Here is a 25,432-nt window from a genome sequence, read left to right as displayed (position 1 = left end):
GCGTCCTTGTTGCCTGACAACCGTGACCCACAGCATGAGCACTTCTCGGTTCAACTACTGTAGGCTACCTCACAAAAAGATTGCAACGGGACATGGCGCTCTCAGCACTGCAAAATATTTTACAGCGATAAGACACCTGAAATGAACAATAAAAAATAAATCTTGTAATGTCCATCAAAGCTTTTAGTGGATGAATCCTGCTTTGTTTATGTGTTGTTCTTTACACTAGGTGGCAGCTTTACACAGTGCTAAAGTCTGATAATGAGGAGGAGTGAAAATTAGTGTTTTTAAACGGTCAGAATCATCGTTATGTAAGGAGGATGTGCTGTATGGTAAAGCTGGACACTTAAAAAAAAATTCTGGTAAATTATATGGTTATTATTAACCATCAAACTTTTATGAGCTAACATGATGTCATTTGACAGATAAAGCATCAACAATTACTGATACAGACATGAGGATATGGTGTGTTAAATCTGAGTTGCTTTTACATGTTGTCTAGCTGCACTTTTCTGTACATTTGTGGTTATTGTTGACAAAGCGGGTTAGGACTGGTCGACCAACAATGGTAACCCACTGTAATTTAAATAGTTCTAATAATTTTTATGTAATTGAACATTAAATACAACTGTGCACTATCAAGTCTTCCTTCTTTTCTAATTTTCTCCAAAACAAATAAAATAACACTTTAATAACACATTTCATATTTCAACATATGCAAAGCATGCTGGGAACTAACAAGCACCGGCGAGTTTCAGTTGCCAGTTTCAATGCAACATGAACGGATTAAGTAAACTTAAATTTTAGATATATTTAAGTCCATTGAACACAATCAAATTAAGTTTGGACAAAATGTATAGCAATTGTGTTGCTTAAGCTCATTTTGATTAAGCAATTTGAACAAGGAGCAAAAAATATTTTTTTTCAGTGCTGTATATATGTATATATGTATATATATATATATATATATATATATATATATATTCATGATATGTTATCACAACATTTTTTCTTGTGAAATCAACTTAGACAATCAATGTGGTTCCGATAACATAATGTTTTGAGTTTCGGTTGATTAAACCAATCTATTTATTGTATTTATTAACTGCAAAAAAAAAAAAAAAAAAAAAAATGATTTCAATGAACAAATATAAGGCAACCAGGTAATTTACTTTTTAAGTTAAACCAACAATGATGTTGTTGGTTTACACATGCATTCCAAACCCCGCTTAAAAACCTTAAGGTAACATTAAGTGCACTGTAAAAAAATATTGATGGTTTAACTTAAAAAAGTAAGTAACCTGGTTGTCTTAAAATTTTAAGTTGATTGAACTGGAAAAAGTGAGTTAATACAATGAAGGAGATTAATTTAACCATCAGAAACTCAAAATAATAAGTTATCTCAACTAAATAAATTATTATAAAGTTGATTTGACAAAAGAAAATATGTTGTGATAACAAATCTTGAAAATATTTTTTATATCATTTTTACAGTGTGATTATTGGCTGATTATTATTATTTCTTTTAAAGGATCGACGTCTAATAGTTTAAATTGAAGTATGTTTTATACTTTTTTTATATTCTGTAGTTATGTATGTTTTATATATTCAATGCTGTTTTGGTATTTACATTTATTTCTGTTATATTTATATTTAGGAGGGTTTACAAAAAAGGGCTGAGACTGAGAGCATAAAACTTTATCAGCGCTCCAACACAAACAAAAATCCGACTATACCATCATCTATTCAGGGCTAGATCAATTCTACACTGTAAAAAAATATATTTCCATGATTTGTAATCACAACATTTTTTCTTTTGTCAAATCAACTTAAATAATTTATCTGGTTCAGATAACATAATATTTTGAGTTTCTGATGATTAAATCAATCTCCTTCATTGTATTAACTCAACTTTTCCATTTCAATGAACTTAAAATTTTAAGGCAACTAGGTTACTTCATTTTTTTTTTTCAAGTTAAACCAACAATATTTTTTTACAGTGTACTAAAAACAAATCCTTTCTAAATGAATCATCACAAATCTGCACATGTACTCAGATAAAGAACATGTCGATTACATAAGATGGTAAAGTTATGTTAATCATTTTATAATTGCTCTTCAGTGTCCATAGCCCTGCGTCAGATGACACAATGAAAGGTGTGGAAGTTCCTAGAGATCAGTTGAGTCACTTGTGTCTAGTCAGTTCCCATTGAAGACAATCTGTCATTTAAAATAGTCAATTATGTTACATAAATTCGAAATATTACCAAATAAATTAGAATTATTTGTGTTTTTATTTTATTTTTATTAATTAGGCCTATTATTTATAAAATTAAACAAAAAAAAAACATTTTTGCATTCCAATATTTCCAAATTATAATACATGCAAAAAAAGTATATTTTCTTAATAATAATTTATTATATGATATCCTATATATATATATATATATATATATATATATATATATATATATATATACTATATATAAGATATTGAAAACAATATCTTAAAATAGAAGAAAACAATGGAATGTGTAACTGTTACGATATGTTTTGACTGTTCCCTCTTCTGGATCTACCTTGTTTTGTTCGAATATTTTTGAGGTATAATGTTGAGTCACTATAACGCCAATAAGTGACACATTGTCATGACTTCGTGCGTCAACACTTGAGCTATTAAAGTCTCATCTTGCAGCAAATAATATTACATAAGTTTTGATTGGTTCTGTTGGCTTAAACAAATATCCAGTAGTAGCCAAATTGTAGCCTATAGGTGAGTGATTAAAGGGATTAGGCTATATAATTATGAGGACGCATTATCCTGAATGATGGTTGAGGCTGTGTATTTGATCTAATCTAAAGTAGAAGCAGAGGCGACAGATGCGCGTTAAATCCCCGATGGAGAATAACTCACCAAAGCAGGATGACAAAACAAATATCTGAGGGAAGAAAAGTTTGCAAATCAAATCGGTTTTGAGCTGACCTACATAAAATATCCAATTTATTCCCGTTTCGTTCATTGCAAACCTTATTCCTGTGGCTTGCCGTGCGTTTTCCCGAAGCGCAAACGCGCGTCTTGCACCTGCAGCTTGGGCGCGTTTGGGCAGCTGATGTGTTTTTTCAATGACAGTTCATCGAGCAGAGAAAAACTTGTGGATCTGTACTTGTGGATCTGACTTGTCACGGACATAATAGCAACAGCAAGTCAAAGAGAAGGACGATAAGTGTGAGTTATTAGAGCCTGACGCTCGAAGTGCAACATCTGGAGATCAGCAGTCATGGGCAACAGCGTGTCCGGAATCAGAGCACTGCACAGGGGACAGTCGAACAGGTTTCAAAGACTTCAAAACTCACACAAAGGTTAGCTATTCTATTCTATTCTATTCTATTCTATTCTATTCTATTCTATTCTATTCTATTCTATTCTATTATGTCCCATACACTGTAAAAAAATATTTTCATGATTTGTAATCACAACATTTTTAACTTAAACTTAACTTGAATAATTTATGTAGTTCAGATAACATAATATTTTGAGTTTCTGAATCTCCATTGTATTAACTCAATTTTTCCATTTCAATGAACTTAAAATTTTAAGGCAGGTTACTTCATTTTTTAAGTTAAACCAACAATATTGTTTACAGGGTGGAATATGGTAGCTGCTCTAAGTCAGTCATTAGTTATAGTTGACCAGTTCCAAAAAACATCTTGACCACCGGATGTCCAAGCTAATCAGAGATTACATGCAGGGAACGTTCCCAAACTACTAATGCTTTGTAGAGGGTATTTTAAATAACATTTATAAAATGTTCTTAAAACATTATTAATATTTGATATGTTCTGAGGACAACATTTTTTAGAACATCCTTGTGATGTTATTGTACATAATGAATGTTAACGTTATAAATAAATGTTTACCGAATGGGTCACACTTTAGCTTAGGGTCCAGTTCTCACTATTAACTGTTACAAAGATTTTGCCTCAGTAAACTCCTAATTACTGCTTAGCATAAGGGATGTAGAATATGGTCATGCAGCATAAGGCATTCATATGTGCATTATAATAAACAGTCAATATCTTATGCATGCTGATGAGTAACTATGAGAATTAACTGAAGTGTTACCAAATAATCAGAGTACTTGGAACATGGTTGAGTATAGGCTGTATGTGTAGGCCTCCTCTTATAGATCACTTGAGTGTGTTCCTCCCGAACGTTGTTACAAAAACATAATTTATCAAAACAGCGTTCTAATCACATTTTAGAAACATTGCAAATTCCCAAAATGTCTTTAGAACATGAATTTGTTATCTGGGTAGCAACTGTTCCAAATTTAGACAGCCTAACAATCCTTTAACAGATGTGAATTATAGAAATGAAAGAAAGTTGTGTATTCCAGGTTAAAGTAATTTAGACAACCAGCTCTTGAATTTCAGCCGAGAAGACATTTTCTTTTCTTTTTCTTAAAGTTAAACATTCTGCACCATAAAGCAATTGTTTATTTATTTATTTGTTTGTTTTTTTGTGAATTGTGTTGATTATGATGTTTCTCATGGTAACTGTTCATGAATACTGAATGAATTCATGTAGGGGCTAAAAGACAGCGCTCAGATAGGCCAAAGGTTTCACTGTAAAAAAAAAAATGTTGTTTTAACCCAAAAAAGTGTTCGCTTTGCCTCAAAATTTAGTCAACTCGGATATCCAAGTTGTCACTTTTTGTCAAGTTGTCATAAAGTTTAGTCAACTCAGATATCCAAGTCGCCACTTTTTCACTTTCATATTTCAAGTTGACTCCACCCACTGGAAATATTTGAAAAATACTGAAAAAGTGGCAGATCACAGGGGAGAGAGGACGAAATAGATGCTAAAACACTCTATCCTGATCGTTTTCAATACTCGCTATTCCAACTCCTGACTGGTTTTGACGAAACAATCTGGTTTTATACTGCCAAGAGCGTAGCTCGAGGGTGGTGAGCTGAAACCTGCGTACGTCACGAAGTGCAGAACGTCCAATAGGAAAATTCAACTGCAGTAGCCACCGTTCAACCTGAAGAGGGCAGCACTAAGACGTTTTTACACCATATATTGTAGAAATAAAACACAACACTTTATACACAAATGTCAAAAAAGTTACTTGAATCAATGACTGGTGGTATTAATAAAGATCCATTCTTACAGATCATTAACTAAAAAAGTTGGTTTAGGGTTTATTTACTCTTTAAAGTTCACTCATCGTGGTACACAATAGGCTACTATGATTAATCATTACAGACATAATAATAACAATGCACAATTATGAGCTGCTCTGCAAAATAATTAGACACATCATGTTCATTAACATTACTCAGTTTTTGCTGTACTGTGTGTATGGTCATCACTGTACAGTAGTGTGTGATCCAAGTTGATTATGCGACCAATTCAAGAGTCATTCGAGTTATTAGGACAGCCCATTTCCTCTGTCTGTGCCGAAAGTTCAACCAGACCCAGTTCACCAGCTGAAAAGTTTAATGGTCTCACTTTCCCTGACTGAATATCCTTCAGAAACATTATTTTATGTAAGCCAGCACTTTGCCAGCCCTTGAACTCCTCTCCAACTGCGTAGGACGTTTGCAGCGATGGAGGTAATTTTGGAGATTCTGTTCTGTTTCAAAGCTCTTCTGATTCATGCATAACAGATAATTATGAAGATTATGCCAGTGCGGATATAATTGTGCCCCTCATTAGCAAAAAACGTCATTATATTCAAATAAAGACATGCTGAAGGGGGCTTTAATTATCTGCAGCATTGACAAGGCACTCCGGTGCATTTACAGATTGCACCGAAGGGCCAGCAACGACAATCAAAGGGTGATACAAACGAACAAACGAATTGTATATTTAATGATTTATAATTGATATAAAACGAACATGAGAGCACAAGCCATTCTCTCTCTCTCTCTCTCTCTCTCTCTCTCTCTCTCTCTCTCTCTCTCTCTCTCTCTCTCTCTCTCAATCATAACAGCAAAGCATACTTTTTTTTTTCAGAGATATTATTAGTGCACCCCAAGACGTCATATAACTGACGTCTTGGGACGTCGTTGTGACCATACGTCAACATCCGCCTTTTTAAGGTACCCTTAAACGTCGGTTAGATGACGTTATCGGATCCTAACCCTACCCCTAAACCTACCCCGTCGCCTAACCGAAGGTAAAGCGTCAGTTTTGTGACGGATCGTCATGTAACCGACGTTTAAGGGTACCCTAAAAAGGCGGATGTTGACGTATGGTCAAAAGACGTCCCAAGACGTCATTATGACTTCTTGTGATGAGACTGTGTTAGATACACCATACACTCTAAAAAATGCTGGGTTGTTTTAACCCAATTTTGGGTCAAATAACGGCAAACCCAGCCATTGGGTTTCATTTTTAAATGACATTTTTAACCCAATGTTTGAGTTTGTCCACATTTGACTCAAAATTGGGTTAAAACAACCCAGCATTTTCTAGAGTGTATAGGTGAATCAAAATGCTTTTTCCTCCAGGAAACCATCCATAGGTGTTTATCAGGAAACACGCATTATTAAACTGCTAATAGTGAGGTCATTTGCCGACAAATTTCCAGATTTAGTGTCTGCATGCGTGTGATGCGTTCACCTCGTGATGAATTGTAACGAGAGGCAGAAGGGACAGTGGAACCCATTATCCTGTCAGACGAGATCTCCTTGACAACTGGGCATAGTAAACCGTTACCATGGCGATTATCCCTCAGTGTTATAAGATAACAGGAGGAAGGTTTGGTTCATATACAGTATCTTCGTCTTGTTTTGCACCAGAAATGTAGCATACAAGATTATAGGTTGGAACTAATTGTTACTTTGAACAGTGAGATGAAACCTGCGATGTTTAATTTAGTCCTGTAATGGCACGGAAACATCCCCGCCTCCTTCTTATTCCACTCATGCTGTCACCGGTTCAACTTAAATAACCAATTTCCTTTTCTCTAAAGGAGAGATGTAACACAGTTTGAGTCCCATCATAAATAATAAGGATCCAATGTTTCATTTCTAAACCAATTGGCCCCACTGACATTAGTGACATCAAGACTGAGAAACTATATTTCTGGCCAAATGACTCACCACAACATGTTGCGCTTATTATGATTTTTATGTAATTTGATCTAAATATGTTTCTGAAAATGAAGTATATAAAAGCGAGATGTGAGATGATTCATGATTTTATGAAGGGAGGGGATGTGAAAACAGGAGCACAGTCCAGAAAAGATGAGCGTTGAGGGAGAAGGGGAGGTTTGTGTGCGTGTGTGTGTGTGTGTGTGTGTGTGTGTATCTATGTCTGTATCTATCCTCATGTCATACATGGATGTATATCTTTTTGTCAATTCATGATTACATGCTTATTTAGACTCAGATGTGTGGGAGGAAGGGCATAGCCTAACACTTAGTGTGAAATAATAGTCCGAAAACCCCAATCTTTGAAAATGGAGTGTTTATTGAGCCTTTAGACAAAAATAATAATAATAATAATAATGATGAATCCAATAAATTTGCATATGTGCTTTTATAGAGTATCATATTTGATACATCAGGCTGTTGGCTCATATATATGATAGGAGAATATGGAGCCCATACTCCTTAATTTTATTCAGAGGCCCAGCGTAAGCAAAAATGTGCCATTTGGTAGAGTTGCTGGTGACCATAAAGTAAGATGAAATTCTGCTTGTACTATAAATCAATGAAATCTTTATTACAGTATAGCAGACTACTTGCATAAACTAGTTTCAGTTGCACTATATATCAGTTGTCACTTAATATCTCCCAATAATCTCTCCGTTTTATGATCAAAGCTCTGTAGCTTTTATTATAGAGGGCAAAACATAAAATGTAATGCAAATCACATTCCCAAAAGGCCTGATGAATCATATTTCATTTTAAGAAAAAAAGGCACAATGCGATAAAGTAGGAAACGATAAAAACCTGTCTCTAATCAGCCGCTACTGTGAACAGCGACAGACAACAAGATTTTGTTGACTTGGTTTCTATATCTGACCTCAAATTCCACTCATGCTGGCAAAACTCACTCATTGTATGTTGCATTCATGCATCATGAGATTTAAATCAAAGCTTGAAAGGCAGAAGGAGGCCATCAGGGAGATTATTTTACAGATTGCTTTTTCAACATGCTGTACAATCCCACACACACATTAGCATAGAGGGCATACACATTCAGACACAAACCAACACTAGAAAATGTAAAGATATTCACAGCCAGAGGTTTCCCTTTGGGATCAACAGTTTAGTTCCGGTACATTGGAAGTCACTATTTAACATGTCGGGATAAGAGAGAGAGAGAGAGAGAGAGAGAGAGAGACAGAGAGAGAGAGAGAATCAAAGTCTGCTGTGAACTGAATGAATAATGTCTCACGGCTCATTTCTGACAGCTGCCTGATATGCCTCAGACAAATTAAAAAGGTCAGACTCACAGAGAGTTGTTAATAGCTCAAAGGCTTTTTGTGGTTTATTAAGCATTGAAAAGGTGCACAGAATTGCCTGTTATGTGAAATGAACTCCTATGCAAGGCAATTTAACTGATCTGAACTCTGAAAGCATGGTTTAATAGAGAGTACCTCAAAATGGAAACACTGTAAACCCGAATAAGTTGGCAAAACTCACATAGGACACTTAGGTAATCAGTTACATCAACATGTTTAAGTTACTAAATTCAGTGTACTTCACAATTCAGTGTAAGTAAGAAGAACTTGCAGATTTTTATTTTGTACTCATACTTTTTAATTGGAAATCGAAATCCGAGCCCAGTTTAAGTTCAATTTGAGTTGGTTGAAATTAAAAGAAACAAGTTCTTTTAACTCAAACCGATAGGGTTCTTAAATCAATTTTAAATACCAATAAGGTTCTAGATAAGGAGAAATGTCTTAAATGATTGCATAATACTTTCGTGTTTAATGGATTAGCTTTTTTTCAGGTGATACAAACTGTCAGATTTAAATTAAAAAATGAATAAAACAAAACTAATTTATTATCTAAATTCATGATGAGAAGATGTGCCTGACAGAATATACAGAAATTTTTATACAGAAATTATAAGAGTTTAAATTTTATTATAAATAAACCTGTGCAACGCTAAAGCAAATTCCAATTAGCAAGCGCCATTATTGATGAATGTTGCTCTCTCTTTGTGTACATGGTCCAAGTTGTTTAGTTACAGAATAATTCCGCAGGTATTTTGAATAAAGTTCTCATCTAAGAACAAGGTGTTTTTGTGTCCAAAAGAAAACAGCCCCCAGATCTATTGGCAGCTCAGGACTATTAATCAGCAGACCTGATTGTGCAGACCAAGGCCGTTGATGGGAACATTTAACATTTCCACTAAGCTCACGAGCTGAAATCTGGCAACACACATGGCTAACCTGAATTTGACTTCGTCCAAAATGCCCTCATCCAGGTTGCTCAACTTTAAGAAGAAACATTTCAACTCACTCCCAGTTTGACCTTCTCCTAGATTTCCTCATTAAGGAAATGATGTTTGTTTAGTGATTGCATAGCAGTTGTTTAGCATTAGAGTTTTGAAACTGAGACTGGAATGCTGTGGTCTATGCCTGACCCGCAGTGATTTCTCTTTCAAGGCCGTATTTGATGAAAGGTGCACCAAGTAATTTTGGAAATATGCTATTGGCGCGGATGCTGCATCTTTCAGTTTTTCTTACATTTTTCTTCATAATTCACAGACGACAACAAATCTGCTATCTTTTGGTAGAAGAAAAATGAATGACTTTTAGAACCAACCCACTAAGCAAAATGACTTTTCAACGTCTTTTGTTTATTTACATTGTTTAGATGCGGTTTAGATGGTGATATTTGTTTCATTTTAAATCACCATTGTGGTGATCAGTGTTTGCTTTATTTGGGCTCTTGGTTCGAGATCACCTTACTTTAGCTTTACTTTGGCTGTTGTAATTGTGTGTTTGTATAACACCATTGCTTGTGCAAAGAAAGCCAAGAAAATGAAAAGTCAGCTGTCTTCAGCTGCTTGTTGATGATGACAAAATCAACACAATGCAAGCATTAAACAACATCTAAACTTTTGTTTTTATATCAGAGATTTATAATTATTCATCTTGTGGAACTGCATTATTTGGATCAGCAACTTTCAAATGATCACCGTGTACAAAATATTTTAAGAAAGTGAATCACATAGTCACACACAGATATCAAGATTTTGCATATGCTTCTCAACAATGGTGACAACCAAAACAAAAAAGCTTGGGAATCAAGGATGTTTTGTACTATGAAATCTACCCATCATGCATTGCTGCATGAAGCATTTTTTTAGCATTTTTTATTTATTGTCACCATTTTTTAAAATCTTGATGTCTGTGTGACTATATGGTACATTTTCTCAAAACATTGTGTAAACTTGCTTTTTGTCCACCTTCCATGCTATTAGCCAAAAAATGCAGTTCCACAAGGTTGGTGGTTACAAATTTTACATATAAACACAAAAGTCTAAACCCAACAGTAAATGCTCACTTTATGTTGATTTCATCATCATCATCATCATCAACAAGAAGCTGATGAGAGCCAATTTTACATTTCTTGGCTTTCTCTGCCGCAACAATGGTGTTATTCAAACACACAGTTACAACAGCCAAAGAAAAGGTAGAGTATGAAATATTGGGACCAAGAGCCCAACTAAAGCAAACACTGATCACTATAACGTTGACTTAAAATGAAATAAATATCACCATCTTAACAATGTAAGGACATTACATTGAAATAAATATGAGTTTTAATTTAATGCATCATGAAAGTGTTTACTTGGTCCAGAAACAGTATGAATTGTCTAAATGAGACCATAAATTATGTTGAAAATGGCCACTTTTGAACTAGTTTTTAATCTTGTACGAAGGACCCATTAACGTCTATATCGGACGTGCAGAACACGTCACAAAAAGACGTCATAAAAACTTTCATTCTGGCCCCTCAGTGGACGTAATATAAATATATGGTGTCCCCAGAATATGTCTGTGAAATTTCAGTTTATTTATTATAGCTTGTCAAATCGGCCCCTTTTTTTGGGTCTGAGCAAAAACGTGCAGTTTGTGTGTGTGTGTGTGTCCCTTTAAATGCAAATGAGCTGCTGCTCCCGGCCTCCAGAAGATGGCCGAACTGATCCAGGTTTCGGATACTCAGCAATAACAAAACAGGAATAATCTCACTTCACCCAAAAATCTCAGAAATAGCCAGTATCGGAGTGCAGACTTATAGAGAGACTTGGGAAGAGTTCGCAACATTTAGACGCACCTGGATGCTTCTGAATGGTGAGTGGGTACATTTATAGTTGTTGTGGAGTTACAATGATTCATCTCATTGACTTGCTTGCATGTACCATCATGTTTACATTTTACACATGTTGACAGTTCCCTTAGGTCTTTGTAAGACAGCAGTGGCATTTTTTGGGCAAATAGTGTTCTAACAGTTTGCATGCTTTTGGCATTGTGTTGGAACTGGTTACACTGTTGTCACATGCGAAAATAAGATCCTCTTCTTACGTCAAAAGGGGGTCAAGGGGAGAAAAATCTGATCGACTTAAAAACGTTATATATATATATATATATATATATATATATATATATATATATATATATATATATATATATATATATTAGCTAATCTATAGGCTATATATATATTATAAGTTAATGTTTATTTTATTTCAAACAATGTTTTGTTTGTGTTAATGAAATAATATTGTATCAGAATTATGAGTAGACAACAATTATTAAAAATATTTAGTGTGGTGCAATCATTTTACATAATTTTAAAAAAATACAAAAAAAAGATAGATAGATTTATTCCCGGTAAAATTGTGAAAAAAAATATTGAAAAAAAAAAATACATATATTCATGGTCAAGTCTATTATTACATCATCATTTAAAGTTAGCCTTAAAGATGTAGAGCTTAAATATGCACAAGTAGTCACACTCTAGGTTTTATTGTATTTCTGTCCTTAAAGCTATTACGCAACACCATTCACTCTCCATTTTTCTTGCCATTACCTCATAGAAACCCAGAATGAGACTGAAGATAGGCCTCTGTTTCACAGCTAGAGATATAAAATCTATGAGGTCATTGCAGGACTCTGAAAGACACATAAACACATGTTAAGAAAGGGCCTTAGAACGGGATCAGTCATCTGATTACTGTAAGCCTTTTCATGTTATATTACATAAACAGAGTTGCAGCAGTAAGTCAAGACATATATCTTGAGACAATTATTATATTCAGTCCTGAAGTGCATCATGTTTGTCTCAGATGACATGCCCACAGCCCATTTTTGTGTTTACAAGTTGCATAGATAGATAGATAGATAGATAGATAGATAGATAGATAGATAGATAGATAGATAGATAGATAGATAGATAGATAGATAGATAGATAGATAGATAGATAGATAGATACACTCTAAAAAATGCTGGGTTGTTTTAACCCAATTTTGGGTAAAATATGGACAAACCCAACTATTGGGTTAAAATTATCATTTAAAAATGTAACCCAATGGCTGGGTTTGTCCATATTTTACCCAAAATTGGGTTAAAACAACCCAGCATTTTTTAGAGTGTAGATAGATAGATAGATAGATAGATAGATAGATAGATAGATAGATAGATAGATAGATAGATAGATAGATAGATAGATAGATAGATAGATAGATAGATAGATAGATAGATAGATAGATAGATAGATAGATAGATAGATAGATAGAAGGTGTGACTACGCAACACTACATGTCTAGCTTACTGTATGTCTGTGTTTGGAGTGTAAATCACACAAAGCAATTTGTTCACTGACAGATGATTGATTGATACGTTGTCATCCCAGATAAGAAGTGTATATAATACACCACATAACTGCACATGCTGAAACATACATGCACATACATGCAGCACACACAACATGTTGGACGTGTCTCTCTGGGTAGACATTGTGATTGTAATGGGTGTGGCATTATCATGGGTATATTAATTTGTCAGTTAAACATATCTTAGGTTGTGTATAAAAGTAAAACACTCTCTAAAGACATCTGGTGATATGGCCACGTCGGTTAGAGATGATCCGACTTTCCCATAATAAACAGGAACTATAACATCTGCTGCTCACAGAAACAGAACAATGGTTCTGTATTTACTTTCGTTTTTATCAACAGTCAAGTCCATTTTGTTTGCATAACACCTTCCACAATCTCCAGTGACTAAGCTAAAGGCCACAGTTATGATTTGAAATTGTACCGTATTTATACAAACTCTTTTTTTTAACTGTCACTAGAACGGTACCTTTTCAAAAGGTACACTTTTGTGCCAAAAGATAGGCCTACCTTGAAGGTACATATAGTACCTAAAGTGTACATATTAGAGCCTATAAGGAACATAAGTGTACCTTTTGAAAAGAACCTTCCCAAACCTTCCCAAATTGATATTGTTATACTAATGATACATTAGCCTATACTTTGGAATTCAAAGGAAATAAAATGACAAAGACACTGTATTCAATGTGACTGCTGCTGTTACATTATTATCTCTGTTATATTGAACAATGTTATCATATTTCCCTCTCAATAGTCTATTTATAACGCATTCTATCTCTTTAACCAGAACTATTTTTACAATTACGACCAAAAACAAAAAGAGCATTTAATCTTAATCAGTCCCTCAGCCCCTCAGCTAAAATGAAATGATACTAAAACCGCCAGTAGATGGCAGCAAATTCTAACGAGTGAGTCATTGAATCATTCAGTCAAACGATTCATTCAAAATGGCTGAATCATTCAGGGACAAATTATGTAAGAGGCTGTGTCCGAAATCACATAGGAACTAACACTGCGTCCCAATTCGCATACTATCCGTCCTAAATAGTATTCGAAAATAGAATTAGTACGTCCCAAATCGTAGTATGTTGAAATGAGTATTTTAAAGATACCCGGATGGTCTACTTTTTCCGGTCAGAATCCGAAGTGTAGATCGATGCACACTCTAACGGCTGATATTGCCCACAAACCATTGCGCGTTGGACGAGGATTCGGTTAGAACTACAAACACGAGTAAAAGGTGTTAAAAAACTACAGACACGTAGTCGATACGGAGGACGCACGGTTTAGAGAGGTTTAGATAAAGAGCTTTGAGTGATTAATTATCAGTATCTAACCTGACGAAAATGAATTTATTAAATGTTGTCCACATTATATTGCATTTGCAGCAGCATTGTGAACTTTTGTAAAGAGTTTAGCTATTACGTTTTAAATGCATCATTATATTCAAATTGCAAACACGAGGAGAGCATGAAAGACCCACAACTGGCAGATGGATGTGCTCTCCGAAACGGTAGGAAATAAAATTAGATATAGAATGGAGGATTTTAATGGTGACAAGATGATTGACATGACAGTTTACGGTGACGGGATGCACGCAACACGCGACAGAGCTGTCCGAGATGACGTGATAGTACGTCCCAAAGCTTGCCTACTCTTTTGCTACACACTCAAAAGTATGTACTTTTTCCTCACAAAAAGAGTACTTTTAGGGCGTAGTATAAGTAAGCGAATTGGGACGCAGCATGAGTGTGTATATAAATGAATTTCAGACGTTCTACATCCGCCATGTTGTTATTGTCATGTGACATTATACAGTTGTGTTGCTAAACTCATTCATAAATGGTCTTTTGCGCAATATGGCTCTACTGTGGGTTTGTTTGGAACTATTTTCATTGGCAAAATAAAGCAAAAACAGACAGTATTGACAATACATGTAAGTCACATATTAACTTATTGTTTAATGAACTGTTGTATAACATCAATATCACATTTGCAAACCGTCTGATATTCGTTAAAAACGAACTCCCGCTCTTATAAATATTAAAAATAAAGAGGTGGGGCTCTTTTTCGAGCGCAAGTGGAGGCTCTTTTTCCATTTCCAGAGAAATGGGTGAAATATAAGTATCAGTTCGCTATTATAAGTTCCCTTTAAAATCAAAGTTACACCAAACAAAACCTTGTTGCTTCGTCCAACACAAGCATATGAAATAGGGCCATGAAAATAAGCCTTACAAATTCAAAACGTCTGGACAGATAAATATAACCAGCTAATGTACACACTTGTTTTATATTCTAGGCAGCATTAGCGCAATATAAGCAGAAAGTGGCTGTACAACAGGCGATACAACAAACAGTAAGTTAGAAAGGTGAAACATCTTGATCCCCAGTTTTGCTGGACTAAACTTTTGTGTTTTGAAACCTATAATTAGCTATACAGAGAGACAGAACGATCATTGTTCATTCCTTTGAGCCTGACTCCAGACAGATGATACATGAGTTTATATTTGTGAAGCCGTGGCTATGAGTAACAGTGGGAACTGACTCAACCGAGGAACCTGACAATATGATTAAAGAGCCCTTAAAAACAGGGCTGATCTGACCCCCTGGCTGGAACAAGCTCTTTCACAAGCCAAAAAATAGCTTTGTCAGTTTGTAAATAGCTCACAACCAAACTGCAGTGCATAAGTTTAATAAGGTTGGCTGTGGTTAAGGTAAAAACAATATAAATACTGTTCGGTTTCTCACACAAACTGCTCGTTTCGTGTCTTAGGCCATCAATGTGTACTTACATTTACAAGTCATTAAATCATGTTTAATTTGGACTTCTCTGTGCATGCTCTTTGAGGTGGTGACCATAGACCTCCATTATATGACTGACAGACAAAAACGGTTTGACCTAAAAATATCAAAATTGAAACTACTGCGGAAACAAATACACCTACATCTTGGATGCCCTTGAGGTAAGCTAAAACATACCAAAAATTAATTTAAAAGTGAACTATCCCTTTAACAATTAGAACCTTATTATAAAGTTTATACACAACCCAGATATTTTTGTCAATAAAAATGAAAGTCAATGGGGTCCAAAACAGTATTGTTTGTTGGTGTAAAAAAAAAAAAATTGTGCTTTACAGAAAAAGAAACGCAAATGGTTTGAATCGGCATGAGGTTGAGTAAATGATTGCAGAATTTTCCTTTTTGGATGAACTATCCCTTTAAATCATTTCACTGTACTGTATGTGTATTTTCATAGTTAAGTAAGACCAGAATTGGAGCTTGCCTGATGTTGAGGAGTTTTTGCCAAGTTTCTCGTTAGAGTTGAAAGGGATTCTCTGTAAGTTTAGTTGGGGGATTTGTCCACGTTTTAATGCATTTCAGAGCTTTATAAGCCATGCACGATCAGTCAGGCTTTCGGCCCCCTGCTGTAACTCTCTGTTGGGGTTTCCCCCACCACGTCACAGGTGGAGTCCAAACCAACCAAGAACCAGATGCAGAAACAAATTATACCCCCCTCTCCACGACCATTCTGGCTTTCCAGCAATGAAAAATCACTGTGTCAGATTTGGAACTGTTCTTTTCATGCATATTTACACAAAGAATGTTGAAAAAAAAGGCAGCGCAGCAAACACTGTTCGATGAAACTAGCAGGGCACAATAAATCACTGTTTCACTGCTTTAGAGTAAAAGTACACTGTGTCCACAGACCCAATGATCTAACAAGCATTTGAAATATAACTTTTACATAACTATACTGCATAAAAGTCATGTTCTGCTTGGTTGCCTGTCAGTAGGCTTACATTTATTTTTTCCAGAGTAATGCAGCACGTTTTATGAATATGGTACAGAAATATAAAATAAACCAATTGTCCCGTCCTTTCAAATTGGTGCTTTTGCTCTATCCAACTTTGATAACTCACTTTGGATAAAAGCATGCTAAATGTTATGATTCCTATCTGGTTTATGGACTTTTATGTTCCTGTTTTGCATCACGTTTTGTAGTCCCTTGTAGTTTTTCTTGTTGACAATTTACCACGCCCCCTTGTTATCTTGCACACAGTTGAGTAGTCTTTGTTGAGTCATTGAAAAACCTGCTGTAGATTTTAAGCCTTTAGTTGTAAATGGAAGTCATTAAAAGTTGCATGTTCAGTTGAATTTGGTGAAACCACTTTAGCATTTGTTGTTGTGCTATTTCAGTTACTTTGGTTTGATTTGTTGATTTGCAAACAGCTGAAAGTCTGTAAAATTTGACAGATATGCAATGGGGGTTGAATAGTTTCGATTACACTTATAACTGCCATATTGTGTGACATTATCCAAAGGACCAGTATTCACTCTTTTCCGCCTCATCTCTGTCTTCATCCACCTCCACATCCCGGCCCTTGGGGCTAGACTGCACTGCGTGGGCCCCGACGTGTGCTTTGTGTTTTGACCTGTAGATGCCTTGTTGACATAGCGCTCAGTACTGGATGCTGTAGATGCGTAAGCTGATAAAAATACAAGCGTTTGGGCTGCCGAGCTCAGGTCCTGTGGTATTACACAATCAGAGCACTGGCCCGTGTATTGTGAGATTTTATCACCAGAGGCATTTTAAAATGGTGTTTTAAAGGTAAAAGTATATAAAAGAGTAGATAGCGTTACACAACCAATTCCCATAAGCCAGTGGTCTATGTAAGCTTTAGCTTTGCCTTCACAGTACCTTTAACATCACACACAACCACATACTGATGAGCTGCCAATCGAAACAGTATTTTTAAGGTATAATAATAAAAAATATTATGATTATTATTATTATGAGAATTTTAATTAGTCTGTCATCTTTTAAAAATACTGTTTCCATGTGATATCTTAAACACTGTAAAAAAAAAGTTAAGTACAAATAATTTTAAGTACAAATCTACTTGGCTGTACAAGTCATTTCAACTTTAACTTGTATAACTTCTAAATAAAAAAATTAAACTTTTTTATGAGTTAAAGTAATAAATGCTAGTGCTGTCAAATTGTGATTAATCGCGTAACATTAAAGTTTGTAAATATATATATAGGGCTGTCAAACGATTAATCGCGATTAATCGCATCCAAAATAAAAGTTTGTGTTTACATAATATAAGTGGGTGCACTGTGTGTGTGTGTGTGTGTGTGTGTGTGTGTGTGTGTGTGTGTGTGTGTGTGTGTGTGTGTGTGTGTGTGTGTGTGTGTGTGTGTGTGTATATATATATATATATATATATATATATATATATACTGTATATATATATATATATATATATATATATATATATATATATATATATATATATACATGCATGTATATTTTAGAAAAAAAATATCATTTATATATAAATCTATATACAATATATACATGAAAATACTTCTTAAATATATACAAGCATGTGTGTGTATTTATATATATATATATATATATATATATATATATATAACATAATATTATGTAATATTATTATATTATGTAAACACAAACTTTTATTTTGGATGCGATTAATCGTGATTAATGGTTTGACAGCCCTAATATATATATATATATATGTGTGTGTGTGTGTGTGTGTGTGTGTTTACAACTTTTGCAAACTTCGCAATTAATCGATTTGACAGCATTAGTAAAAACATGTTGTCACTTATTGATTGATTGACTTATTGATCATATAATTGTTTTACAGTGAAGAGGTATTTATCCATTCCTTCTTCACCTTCGCTATTCACATCCTCTCCCTCCCTCCCCTCCTCTCTCTCTCTCTCTCTATGGATAATCTGGTGAGTGTCAACCCATGTGAGGACGGGATTACACTTTTATTTGCAGAGTTTTTATCCCGCTTGCCATCTGTCGGAGTTACACACGAGAGAAACAGAAAGCGGCTTTGAATTTCAGGGTCCATTTCTTACCACTCTTCTTCACAAATCATCATTTAATTTTTTCAATTGTATTACAATAACCTACCGTACCCATACAACACACAGTAAGGTTGTTTATTATACAGTACACCTATATTTAGCTACTATTAAATATCTTGTGTGACATCCAAATTATGAAGATTTTATTTCAAAACATCATCGCGAACGTTAGAGTACATCTACACAGACTACATTTTTCAAATTCAAAAAAAGCGAATAAAACCTGTCTATCCATGAAACGTCCCCCTTTAGAGCTCAGCTAGAGGTCAACACTTCACCCTTCAGGATCCGTCTTGTCCTTCATCGCCTCCAATTAACAGGAGCACTCCCTGCAATCTGATCCTGGAGCCCTACAGGCGACTCCTACTGTCAGCTTATCACCTCCCCTGCCTCGACTGCTTCAGTTCCTACAGCGCTCCAAGTGTCTCCCGGGCGAAAGCCATTAGATCCCAGTAGGAGAGATTTATCCCTAGATAATTAAGTCTACTGATGATCTACATGTCTGTGGTTGCAACAGGTTCTTGTGTGTATTTTAATAAGAACTAACCCCTTAGGTGTGAACTGAAGACCTTGAGAAAAGTAAAGAATTTTCTCAGAGTGGAAAACAATATGATACCTGACTCATGGCATGTATAGAAAGACATGGGCAGGTCCCAACACAAACGTATATATGTTTGTGTTGGGACCTGCCCAACACAAACATATCTGTTTATATCTGTTTATAGCCTATATATACGGTCACACAAACATGTCCACCAATTCTTGTAAAGATATTCACTTTAGTTGTTCTTAAAGGAACACTTCACCAATAATGATAATAATAAAAATTAAACAGCCATCAGTTTCACACCCAATTTCGCAATGAGATGTTAATGTGGGCGGGGCTACCAAACGAAAAAAAAAAAAGAATTACATGGAAGAGCTTGTCACTTGTAATCCAAATCTTATACCTTTTTTGAATTAAAGGGATAGTTCACCCAAAAATGAAAATTCTGTCAGTATTTACTCACCCTCATGTTGTTCCAACCCCGTTCATCTTCAGAACATGAATTAAGATATTTTTGATGAAATCTGAGAGCTGGATCACTCCTTCATACTAGTCCATAGACTTCTTGAGGGATTGAAACTTGCCGGCCTCGAAAAGTTATTAAAGACATTATTAAAAAAGTCCAAGTGACTACAGTGGCTCAATCTTAAGTTTATCAAGCGTCGAGAACACTTTTTGTGCGCAAAACAAACATTAATAACGACGACTTTATTTCAACTCTTCATTTCCTTCTTTTTGGGCCTCTAATCAGTTAACGTAGTGTGATAGCATAGAGCTCACTATTGGCCGACGCTGGTCATGTGTGTGATGCGTGTGACGTACAATAACAGATCATACGCTGTTAAACTAGTAACCTGACTCGAGGCCAAGAGAGAAGGAAATTAATAGTTGAAATAAAGTTGTTGTTTTGGGGTTTTTTTGCATACAAAAATGTTCTCGTCGTTTGATAAAGTTAAGATTGAGCCACTATAGTCACTTGGACTATTTTAACGATGTCTATAATAACTTTTCGAGGCCAGCAAGTTTCAATCCCTCAAGAAGCCTATGGACTAGTATGGAGGAGTAATCCAGCTCTCAGATTTCTTAATATCTTAATTCATGTTCCGAAGATATCTTAAAAATCTTCGGAAAAAGATTTTAATATCTTAATTCATGTATATCTTAATTCTTAATTCATAAAAAATATCTTAATTCATGTTCCGAAGATGAACGAAGGTCTTACGGGGTTAGAACAACATGAGGCTGAGTAAATACAGATTTTTGGGTGAACTATCCCTTTAAGGCAACCAACTTCTATCTCTATCTCTTTGAGGACACATTTGGCTCTCGAAACTATAACCATCAAACACATACAAACACTTCACAGCGAACTAACCAAAACACAAAAAATGGTCCCACTTTATATTAAGTGGCTTAAAAGTACTATGTACTTAGGGATGGGCAACGATTAATCGCGATTAATCGCATCCAAAATAAAAGTTTGTGTTTACGTAATATATTTAAGAAATATTTGCATGTATATATTTTATATATATTTATATTTATACATAATTAATATTATGTATAAATATAAATATTTGATATATTAAGAATACATTTTTCTTAAATATATACATGCATGTGTTTTATATAAATAATTATACACACCACACACACACACTTTTATTTTGGATGCGATTAATCGCGATTAATCGTTGCCGCACACGTTTTACATTGTTCTTACATTTTGAAAATACCTACATGTAATTAAAGCTGTAATTAAGTTATGTAATTACATTACACAGTTGACCCTTCCCTTACACCTTAACTCACCCTTAAACCTACCAGTCCACACCTGTCCCTAACCTTACCCCTATCACACCTCAATAGCAGCAAAAGTACATTGTACTTATTTTTTGATGTAAGTGCATAGTACTTAAAGCCACTTTATATAAAGTGGGACCGAAAAAATCAACCAAATCAGTTTTGTAGCTTTTACGTGTCCGTTTCAGTACATCTGTCCTCAGAAAACCTACATGGCTTGATTATAATTTTTTTTAAGTTTCAGAATTGAAATGTTTTGACTCTGTGTCCTTTCAACAACTTTGAGAGTAAGACCACTCACCTTAGAGTGGAACGTCAGACTCAATCGAATCTGAGTTATGAGAGCAGCGTTTGGCACATGTTTAATATAGTCCTGACCATATTTTTAAATATGTAACAGTTTTCGTTCTTGTATGCACATGGTCTTGAGGGATTCTGGGGTTTGTGATCAAATCGGTTGTGGTGTGTAAGTTTGACTGTTGAGCTTCTTCCACCGTGGTTTACAGCCAGAGTTAAATGACGGATTGGCCCAAATGTAATCCTGAAACCACAGAGTGTATTAGAGCTAATACTTGTGGCTTCACCTCATTGGACATGCTTTAGCACAAACTCACAGTCAGATATAAGTCAAACGCTCAAATCTTGACGCCAGAGAGTTTTAAAGAGAAGCAGACTTTGCTATGCTTCAGTCAAGCACACAAACACATGCACTAAAGCCTATGAATGCTTTATTGATGGTTTTTCAACACTACCACGACTAATGCATTTACAGTGAGGTCCACATTTAAAAAGTTGATAATACATTTATTGAGAAAGAATGCATGAAATTGATCAAGATACACTGTAAAAAGTGGCAAACTGTGATTATTATACCTTAAAGAGCTATTTCACCACCGTTCAAGCCAAAAACCATAAACGTGCAACCCAGTAAGCCGATCCGTGTGGATAGGTAGAATTATCAACGCGATCCATGAGTGATCAAGAATTAAATTCAACTCAACACAATGTATGAAAATATGGAACAGCTGGAGTGGATTAACACTAATATAATGAATAATAAACAGCTTGTAATGATCAGATCGGTCATTTTGACGATGCACATGACATCTTCGAGTAATACCATATGGACCACAGGATGTAGGGCCTGGGATAATGGCTATTAGACCAAAAAAAATAAAAAATAAATGATTGTATTGTATGTATTTTTTATGATCTTTGCTTGAATCCTCCTTCTCTAATATCTTACTTTTAAGTCAAACTATAAGGCTCTTATAAGGTGTGTGTGTGCGCGTGTGTATTATTAAACCTCAATGACAGATCCTTTTACCACTTGACTTTCATCTCCTCTCATTGGTTCACTAAGTATGAGCTCACAACTCTTTTATTAAGTACGAGCCCAAATATTCCACCCAAGATGTACTCTGATATAAGACGATGTTATGTATGAAATGAATGAACACTGAAGAGAGTCTAAATTTTTATTTAAAATAAAACATGTAGGCATGACATGAACATATCATGGGATGGTACCTCTAAAAACTATGATATATTAACACTGCAAGCATTCATTATTTAATTGCCTCAAATACCATGGTTTACCACAGTCATTTTTGCAACAGGCTCCAATAGCACCAGTATTGAGCTGTTTACTTCTCTCTCTCTCTCTCTCTTTCTCTCTCTCTCTCTCGCTGCACATGTCTGTAATAATGACAGCATCTAATGTTCCTTTGTAATATTTTGCACATGGTATGCTACAAGAGTTCTGTATTTGAATGGTCTCTTGTTTAGAGACTTTGTGTGTGTGTCTACAGACCCTCCTTGACTCTCTTTGCAGCTGCCTCCATATTTAGTTACTGCAGTGACTCAGTAGAAAAGAGAGAAACATCTTGCCATATTGGATGTACTTCACTTACACCAATTATTATGGTTTTTGTACACTATGATAAAAGATGACACAGTGTACAATCCAAGATAGCTTTGCCTTGTTCTACATGGGCATTGCTGGTTACTGCTACGGAGCAGTTTTACCATGATGGCTCCCCAACAAACAAACAAACAAACAGACGAACAGTTTGGACACACACACACACGAATGTCATTTCAAACAATATCAGGCCAAATCATGGTTTGTTTGGAGTTCGTTTTGGGAGGTCGAAGCAGCTTGCTGTGGTTGAGAGAGTTCAAGGGATTTCCACGACCCATTCGCGAGAACTGAACTGAAGTAGTTGAAGGAGATCGCAATTCTCGCGCATGCGTCGTGGGAATCTCTTGAACTCTCGTCTCTGGCCTACAAGGAAGAAAAGGAATAAAGTCGTTATTTTTGTTTGATTTTTCGCACAAAAAGTATTCTCGTCGTTTGATAAACTTGTCCCAGACAGCAAACTGACATTGAATCAACGTGGAAACGACGTCTCTCATGACATTGAAACAACGTTGATTTTGCTCATCGAATTAACGTTGAACCAACGTCAGACGCGGCATTCTTCAAAGCTAAATGAAAATCGAAAATTGGTTTGCTTTCATAACGTTGAAACAACGCGTTGATTTCAAGTTGATTTTCCGTTAGTTTTGAAAGAATGACGCGTCTGACGTTGGTTCAACGTTAATTCGATGAGCAAAACAATGTCAGATCAACGTTGTTCCGATGTCATATTTCCACGTTGATTCAATGTCAGTTTGCAATCTGGGATACTTGAGCCACTGTTGTCACTTGGAATATTTAAACATTTTCTTCAATGACTTTCTGGGCTGTCAAGTTTCGATCCCTTAGCCTAGGCATCCCATGTACCACCTCTCAAATTAAATCAAAAATATCTTTATTTGTGTTCCCGAAGACGAATGACGGTCTTACGGGGTTGGTACAGCATGGGGGTGAGTAATTAATGACTTAATTTCCTTTTTGGTTGAACTAACCCTTTAACTGGCTTGATGGTGGAAGTCTGGTCAGGTTGTATTTCATCTCTCTAGCCAGCTATCAAGTGCCCCCTAAATTTGGGAGACCAGCAAGTCTTATTCTGTTTTTTCCCCCCATAGAGTATAGACCCCTTTTGCGCCGACGTCACAGTTACGTCACGGCGCTAGCTGGAGGCAAAACAAAGTGTAAACTGGAGGCGGCCAATACAAAACAGCACAGATTCGGCTACATAATAAGGAAATTAAATAATTTTCACTATTATTAAATGTCATCTTGTTGTGTTGTTTGGTGCAAGAATTGATGAAAAATGAATATGCTGTATCTGGAACTTTTATTTCTAGAAAATATTCACATCATTAAAATCGCACTGTAATGTCACTCTTTACATTGTCGTGGTCTCGGCGCTGGCTCGGCAGAACTGCGGATCGTACACACAAGTCTTGTACAGGACCATATAGGCCTAGTTATAGGCATCTAAAGATTTATATGCCCTCAGTTTCTATTTACGATTGGTTTCTCTATAAGGTAGGTGTAGAAGTCAGGCCACTCAACCGAGGTAACGTACGTTAATCCTGTCAGATCGTCCATGCATTGAGTGAGCGTGTACGGGTCGGCCAATCTGGTTCGGTCCATTAAAAATAACTTTTGGAAATAACAATCACGGTCCTGGACACTGAGTGACCTTACACATTAAGATAATATCAGATTTTCTCCAGTCATTGTTAAAAAACAAGCTAACAATCCTTGCTAACTAGCGTTAGTGAAGCATCCAGAGGGATCTTTCTGCCTCCGCCTAAGCTCCGCCCACAAAAAAACGTCACCATGTTTACCAACTGTAAAAGGGTCTTTACATAGTGTATACTGCCATCATAATGGCTAAAATCGATTTACGTCAATTGTAAATGTTGAGCATACATCAGAATGCACGTAATTGCACACACGTTCACATTTTATGTAGCTGAAAATGTGTACGCTTACAGTATTTCTTTATCACAGACACGTGTGAACCCTTTGAAACCATAATCTCTTGTTGTCGTGGAAACCTCCACTGCTCTGCAGCTGCTGAACAACGGCAGATGATGGCAGTAAAAACAAGGAGCGTTCACACACACTCTCATACTCACCAACATTACACACGGAGACACATACCTCTGGGGGACAGGGAGTGTTTACTGGCTACACACCAGCTTACACGGCACCATGACACTAGCAGCAATGTCTGTCCTTGATCAATAATTACAAGCTAAATTTGGCTCTGGCCTGCAGTTTTCACATTCACCACCAAACAACAAGGAGATACTCCGCTGGATTCAATTACAAGTATCGTTCAATTCATACAATATCAAAATAAGCATTTTGAAATGCAGTTTCAAAGTCCAGCAC

The 25,432-nt window shown here is 35.6% G+C and overlaps 1 protein-coding gene across 1 annotated transcript in view; it reads left to right on the top strand.

Annotated features, from left to right (window-relative positions):
- The first annotated feature begins 2,916 nt into the window (after positions 1–2,916).
- The window catches only part of neurl1aa (neuralized E3 ubiquitin protein ligase 1Aa), a 69,283-nt gene continuing 46,767 nt past the window's right edge, over positions 2,917–25,432 (top strand). Inside the window, exon 1 of the mRNA XM_039681818.2 lies at positions 2,917–3,360. Coding sequence (XP_039537752.2) covers positions 3,279–3,360 — 82 coding nt within the window. The 5' untranslated portion in view covers positions 2,917–3,278. The remainder of the gene's footprint in view (positions 3,361–25,432) is intronic.

Source organism: Pimephales promelas, chromosome 6 (genome assembly GCF_988280905.1).
Source record: "Pimephales promelas chromosome 6, fPimPro1.hap1.1, whole genome shotgun sequence".
In the NCBI taxonomy this organism is placed as follows: domain Eukaryota; kingdom Metazoa; phylum Chordata; class Actinopteri; order Cypriniformes; family Leuciscidae; genus Pimephales; species Pimephales promelas.
This window is presented reverse-complemented; position numbering and strand designations above follow the sequence as displayed.